Source organism: Opisthocomus hoazin, chromosome 9 (genome assembly GCF_030867145.1).
Source record: "Opisthocomus hoazin isolate bOpiHoa1 chromosome 9, bOpiHoa1.hap1, whole genome shotgun sequence".
Lineage (NCBI taxonomy): Eukaryota > Metazoa > Chordata > Aves > Opisthocomiformes > Opisthocomidae > Opisthocomus > Opisthocomus hoazin.
The window spans coordinates 30,442,775-30,450,338 of record NC_134422.1 but is presented as its reverse complement, the minus strand read 5'-3'; the positions used below and the strand labels follow the sequence as shown (position 1 = coordinate 30,450,338).

Sequence of the window (7,564 nt, the reverse complement as noted above, 5' to 3'; positions counted from 1 at the left end):
ACGTTAACAGTGTGTACGGTGTCCCGTGACTTATGACAAAAACAAGCTCTTTTAAAAGAAGACTTCTAAGAGGAACACATAGACTGACACTCGATGAATGGGTTTCTACAAATGAGAGCACTTTGAATTATGCTACCTTCAGCAGTTTGTGGTTGCTCAGAAGTACCACACGTGAAGTGGATGTCTATGCTGCTCTGACGTGGAGCCCTTGTACTTACCTAGAGGCCATACGTTCTCTGCCATTACATGCTTCCACTGAACACACCCTACAAAAATGTGAAGATGTGCTGCTGTGCTTGCGGAGTTTGGAACAGCGAATCTCTGAACTGAATGACAGTCTGCGCAGCTTTAAGATAATGGTTTTGTGACCTTTTGCTTTCAATAGTATTGGTTTGAGCATCACTACTACTGAAATTCCTAGTTACTTATTTAATTTTTTTCTTCAAGCTTTCTGAGGGCACTTAAACAGGCTCTGTTGTATTTATGATGGATGATTCACATTAAATGAACTGTTCAGCTCTTGTGGGTAGGAATCTGTAGTAAGTGCATTTAGAACAAAAGAGGGTTTTTTGGGTTTGTACAACATGACTCGCTGTTGTGGCGTGTTGGTTTTGTTCTTACTATTAAGTGCCCCAGCGAGATCACTCTTCGGTATTTCATGCTGTAATTGTGAAAGTTTTCAAAAACAATTTTAAGAATTTTTCATTTTTCTTGGAAAATCAAAAGCAGCTATGCATCTAGCTATGTATTGCTTTTGCATTCATAGACTACAAAAGGCTTAACTCCTATTTTAGGAATGAATGTCTACTATAATTATAGCCAAAATGTTGCATGCTCATGTTGAGTTTACAGATAAATCCTTCTCTATTCAACTGACAGGAAATAAAAGTGGATGATAGTGGATCCGTTAATGACAGCGTTCCCTCACTCTGTAGTTCTAAATTAGAGACACATGCTTTCATACATAATCTTGGGAAATAAGTGTATTTTGTTTCCCTATCTGGAGCTGGAGAAAGCAAAAGAAGTATCAGTAGTTATTTGGTTGCATTTAGTTTTCCCAGGCTGGCTTCACTAGAGTTAGTCTGGCAAAAAAACTACACAGGGAAACCGAGTTCCATTCAGCAATCCATTAAAATGAGGACCATATTATTTGGTTATTATGAGGTCTTCAAAATATTTTTAAAATAATTACATCATTGTAGACTTTTTGTAATTATGCAATTCAGATTTTTGAACTGCAGAAGGCTTCCCTCAACTAACTCATGCATACAGGTGTCGTCCAGCTCCGTGAAGCCAGCAGATGGGACGGAGGCAGGCCCAGCAACCCTCCTTCAGAGCGCCTGCTCAACCCTGGGTGCCGAGGCGCTGGTCCCACGCATGCCAGAAAGCCTGCATGCAAGGTCCTTGCACGGCCAGAACCTCGCTGCAAGACGGGACACAGTTTTAGAGATCTTCGGTAAAAGAAAACTCCAGTCAATTTCCACTACTATAAAGGTGGTGATATCTTGAACACAGGAATTAAATAAAATGGAGAGAATAAATATGGAAAAAAGATTGAAAATTAAAAACTACTCCATTCCATGTTCATGACATTTTTAATACTCATCTTACTAAGAGGCAGAACAAGGACTATTGAATTTCCATTCATTAAGCAGCCAACAAGATATGAATAAGTATTAACTTCAAACAAAAACTGATTTATAATATCAAGTTGTGCACTTAAAAAAATAATTACAAATCATTTTTAAAAGGAAGAGTAACAGTGGAAGCAACAATGAATATAAAACATGACTGATTAGGCTTAAACTGTAACTTCAAGTATTCTATGGTGTTTCCTCAGACACTTGTCTCAAGTTCGTTTGCGCAATACCCATCTTTGCATAGTAAAGAAAAATTGGTTAAACGTCAGCCTTAAGTGATCTGTTTCTTTTAACGTGCACCTATACAGCTGTGAGTTTGCCTAGCAGAGTTCCCTTTTAGGGGGATTAGATCACACCAGTGAGATCATGCAGCGAACTGGAACAAGCTATACGGTTACTGTAGTTTCTTGTCTAGATGAATAGATAAAATAATGGAGTAAATGTATGGTGGATGAAATGGAGGCAGTGCTGAGCAGGTTGTCTTTTGATGATGCTTTGTGATGACCAAATTAACACTAAATGCAGATGTACTTTCCAAAGCACAGCAAAGGCGGGATGCTGAAAAATCAACCAAACCCAGTTTTTCAATCGTCCACCACCACAGAAAGTACTTCAGCCTGTACCTACGCTGAGCTGTGCTGTCACATGTGTTCTGTACACATGTGGTTTCTGCCACATGCACACAATGGCTGAAGAGCGGAGCACAAATTCAGTCAAGAAATCATTATTCCTAGGAAACTGCTGGTGTAAATAAGAGCTGCTCCAGCACTGAACGTATGTACATAGTAGTTGGGGACCACTGTGGTCTGATTTAAAACATCACATCACACACCAACAATGTTGTTTGGGAAATGCTCTCAAAGGTTTATTACACAGGTAGTTTATCCAGTTTAGTATATCCAGTGGTACTGTACTCCACTCGTATATCCAGTTGATTTTACTTAGTTAGTTTTTGGTAAGCACTAGCGTTTCTGTTGTGGGTTACACTTGCTTTGAAAGCAGAATATGTTCCCAAGCAAAGAACTTTTACAGTTGCAAGCATTTTTGGTTTGCCATAAAAGTATTGTCACTAACTTCATTCTGCTTGAAGCCAGGCATGAATTTTTCAGAATAAGATTTAGAATATATATCGGTGTTGACTACCTGTGTACAGCACCTTTAACTCATAACGTAGTAAGTGTCAATGTGATTATGTTAAAGCTGATTAAAAACATTTAATAATAACTGTCAACCAAAATGATATATTCTAGTTCTCTTGTGAGACTGTTGGATTGGACATTATCATAACAAGAAATATAATTGAAATGAGATTTTAAGTCACAGGAAATCTGCAGCATTTTCTTAATGTTCTGGCTCTTAAAGCTAACTCAGGAAGTAGCACAAAGATGAAGTAAGTAGTGTAACTGACCTTCCATGGTTACTAATACCCAACCTTTAAATTAAATCCAAAATTAGAAAAGTTTCTAATTCTGATTATCAGATGCAGCAATGAAATTTTCAGGTCACTTCACTTACACAAATTACCTAAGTTTTAAATCAAGATGCAAAGGGTGAGCCAGACTGTACAGCTCTATGCTTTAAGGGAGACATCCTCGTACCTTTCTCAAGCCAGATACACCCCGGCTAGCCTGGGTGCGAGGGGAACAGTACTGCTGCCCAGCACTTCTCTGCAAAAATCTACATTTGTACACAAAGTGTATCTAAAGGTAATTACAACACACAAGCCCCTGAAATCACATGGGATTTTGAAGACCCTGTGATGGTAACTAGCTATCCGTAGCCAAGGGTCAAAGTATTAATTTTGCATTATACTTTGATGAGTGAGATGCATCAGAGAGATGCAGGGAGTGAGTTAGAAATGTCCATCGCCTTTGCAAGCTGATTTGGGTGGGTGGGCAGAAGGCAAGAGAAGAATAACTTGTTCCAAGCTTTTAACATTTTGTGAGTATTTTAAGGGTTATTTAAATTTTTATTTCACAGGATCTAGACAAGAAAAAGAGTAGCTATAGTTTGGGGAGGGGGAGAAGCTTGGCACTTCTGTGATTAGTTTGAGGTGGTGTCACTTATCTTACACTATATTATGGAAAATCTGTATAACAGCCAAAAGAAAGTAATCCAGACTTACAGTGAATACATAGATATGCATTTATACATTTTAATTATTTTTGGTTTCAAGCATACAAACTTCAGATCACATCTGTTTGGTGTCAGACCTCCCTGCATCTGCATGCTATTATCTGCCTTTTTTGAGCAAGCCCAGAGCATCCGCTGTAGAACATGCTAAGAAAAAAAGGGGAGCAAAAAAACCCAAAACCAAACCCAACATCAAAAATAGATTTACATAAAGAATAGAACCTTTTCATATGGATATCCTTTTCTCTCATATATATATTTATATATAATCTGTGAAAATGATACTTCAAAATCTTATTTCCATATTTACACTTTTTCCTTCTTGGAAGAATTACATCCATCACTCGCTAGCTTCTGTACCCAACAGACTCCTGGCCCAGGGGACCAAAACAAGGTGGACAGCGAGCTCACAGAGCAGGGAACTCTGAAGTCCGGTGGCAGAACGCACTGCGTGGCCAGAAAAGCTATCGGAGCCTGGTATCGGCTTCCCAGTGGTTTGTACTTATCGGGCTGCAGATTCTGCTTGGGGTCAGCTTGGTTGGTTGTATGTGAGCCATGCAGGTTACCCTTTCAAAATTAGCTCCTCATGCCACTGGAGTTTGGTAAGAGAAAGGAAGTCATGCGAACTCAAGTGAAGTTAGAGTGCCAGCAGGCTGGGAAAAAGTTCTTCTGCTATTTCATTGTTTTGGAACAGTTCTCTTATTGCACTTGGGCTGTGTGTCTCCTCCTTTGTTTGAGGAAAGAAAAAAAAAACCCACCTGATTTTGAAACAGTTTGCTTGTAACACTTGTCAGTTAATTTTAACAAGAGAAAGGTGAATGGAGGAAATATTTCAAACTTGTCTCCAAGAAGGACGGTCTTCTACAACCGCAAACCCTAACATCCCAACATTGTGTTTATAGTTAGTGTTTCTCATGTCTTCCTTACTGGTTTAGTTCCTGTGCAGCTACAGCAAAGACATCATACCCAAAATCCAGTAGTGCAAGAAGCAGCTTTTTGAATCACATTTCTTCAGATAGGGCCTTGTTGACTTGGATCGAACCTTCGTTTTTTGACATTTCTTCCAAGTTGCATCAAAGGGAGATGAAAAAGAGACAAATGCAAGACATTAGTTAGATATAACAGGAACAAAGCCATTGCCAAGGTCATAGTAAAGTAAAAGGCTCACACTGTGACAGTTTAACAAGTAACCTTTCCAAGGGGTAACAATTTAAGGAATTTGGATGCATGCTTTCTGTGGCATAGTATCAAGTATTGGTTTAAAGACCATGCTGGCATACAGAACTCCATTATTTCTGCAGTACTTCAAGTGGTGCTCTAAATTTGTAGAAACTTTCAGCCCACAGTAACATGTGGTCCACCAGGCCAAGAAAGCATGCACGTACCTAAAAGCAGTGAGTCCGAAGTGCCAGTATGGGAAATATGCAAGCATGTAGAGACCCGAGCTCTTGGAGCACGTGCCCTTCTCTGGCTATACCAGAACATCAGAATTTATTCCAGTGTGAGAAAAAAGTGAGTATCTCTGTGAGCTTTTACCACACTATTGACCATAACTGCCGTGAATCTCAGTAAGGTGACAATAGCAAAGACATTGCATTCGAAGGAGACTGGACAGTTTTGTAAGTTGTGTGATCAGAATTTCAGGTTAACAGTGGATAGCAAGCTGGCTGGTGATATCCAGTCTCCTGCGATACTGATATCCGATGTCAAACAGCAAGACATTAGGAAGCGACAACAGAAGTTGGGTGCAACCTCCCCAGTATCTGGCTTTATGTGGGGCATCAAGCAAGGGGCTCATGCAATTAGTTTTAACATTGGGCATATGCACCACTACCGCCACCAAACTGACATGCAAAAGATACAGAACAGGAATTCATAAATTCCCTAAAGCTACATACCAACCCCCAGATTTGCTATTTTCCGCAGCTCTGCTAACTACTACCACTGCTACAATATTTATAAACCTACTATATACAAGGTTTGCCTGGTGGTTTAAGAAACTTTTTGAGAAGAATTCCAGAGACTGGTAATTCTTGGACATCCTTTGTTTTGTTTTGTTTTTTCCTTGGGTACCAGTGCCTACATTTTTGCAAGGGGAATGCTTAAGAATTGCTGGTTTCTGAAAGATCACTATATTCATCTTTCAGTCACTTCCGCTCTAGAAGTACTGTACCAATGCTCCTTTTGAATTAGGTTGACATTACTTCAGTATCTCAGTCCATCCTCCTCTCTACTACAGGTACATTTCAGATGAGCTAATTACTTTTTCAGGCCAGCTTGCAGAACTGCATGACAGGAAGTATGAGAATAATATAACTTGGTTACATGTGAGTTAAAACCTGCTTTGCATCTGCTTCTCCTGCCAGTTTCAACAGGGAAAGGACATGTCTGCTTCTCTTCCTCCTCCGCGTCCCCTCCCCCCCCCCACTGTTTAGCATACTTCAAATACTACTGATTAACAACTAATTAATCAGTCCACTTAAATCATCAATGTGTGTAAAAAAAAAAAAAATCTAGATGACAACTTCTTCTCCTACTCGAGGGCAAGTATCATAGTCCACCTGAAGAGGACAAGTCATTAAAACATACACTGAATGGTACACATTCTGTTACCTGAGCTTATTTTAATTAAAGAAATGGACTTTGTAAGTCTTAGAACAAGGTACAGAGGACAAGTGCTATGCTAGCTTCCCAGTACAATTCTTCTAACAAAACTCTTTTGACTTTTATTCTATCAGACCTTTTTCAACTGATCTCCACCAGCGTAGTCGTCGAGTAAGGACCATTCGGTTGTATGACAGCTCAGAGAGCACCCATGCTACGGGGCAACTGGCAAAGTCTGCTGCACCCTCGCATGCATTCTGTGATCTGTCCAAACCGTGTATTTACTCATTTCCTAGTTTTATCCAGCAGAAATACACGCTTCAAGGAATAAGATACTAACCAAACCACTGCCTTTCTTCACTTAGGACATTCTGCTAACTGTTGTATGAGAAAAATGTTCTTTTAGTTCTTCACATACTTCTAATGTAAGAGCTTGACATAGTCTCTGAAATACGGAACATTGGGTACTGTGTCACTGAGGGAACACAGTACACACACGCAAAGCATTAACAAGCGCCTGCCACACCTGTGCTGCGATCACAGCCCTTCCCTGAGGAAGGCAGCCAGGCGTCACCCTGCAGGAACTGGAATTCTATTCTGATTCCCTGACCTGCTTTCACAACTTCATCCCCAACTATCAACCACTTTAATACTAAAATGAAGAGAGCAGTCTTATTTAAATTGGCAAACAAAAAGAAAGGAAACTAGGTGAGTACCAAGTCCTGGATATTGGCACCTCTTTATAGCTATGTATCATAGCAGTACAAAGTTCCTTTCCGTACGCTTCAGTGAAATGACAAGGCAGGGGGCACAAGTCTCCTCTATGGAAGGACACATGGGAGAATGGTGCTGTTTCCTAGTTCTTTGTTATGTGGAAGATCTTAGAACATTAACTTCTTTTGCATTTAATGTTTGAATTCCTCTTTAAATAATGCGGTCAGCCTTTCAGTCTGTAATCCAGCCAGAAAGTGTCTCTGACAAAAACAAACTTATAGGTGATGCTGAATCAAAAAAAGCACACCATGCTACAGCAAATCACTGCCTCTGTAACATGGTAATCTTTACAAATGAAAATTATTTCAGAAAACTGTTTTCCAAAAAGGCTGCATGTACCTAAGAAATACGTTGCTGCAGTCCTCTGCGTTTTTTTAAAACTAATTAGGAATGTGGTTGCACAGTATATTACT

At 39.7% G+C, this 7,564-nt stretch overlaps 1 protein-coding gene across 4 annotated transcripts in view; it reads right to left on the bottom strand.

Moving 5' to 3' along the window:
* Positions 1–1,576: 1,576 nt before the first annotated feature.
* The window catches only part of ADAM23 (ADAM metallopeptidase domain 23), an 80,105-nt gene continuing 74,117 nt past the window's right edge, over positions 1,577–7,564 (bottom strand). For 3 of the 4 annotated variants that reach the window (XM_075429834.1, XM_075429828.1, XM_075429830.1), the window contains one exon: positions 1,577–4,833. In XM_075429834.1, coding sequence (XP_075285949.1) covers positions 4,720–4,833 — 114 coding nt within the window. In that variant the 3' untranslated portion in view covers positions 1,577–4,719. The remainder of the gene's footprint in view (positions 4,834–7,564) is intronic. The other variant, XM_075429833.1, reaches the window with a different exon arrangement.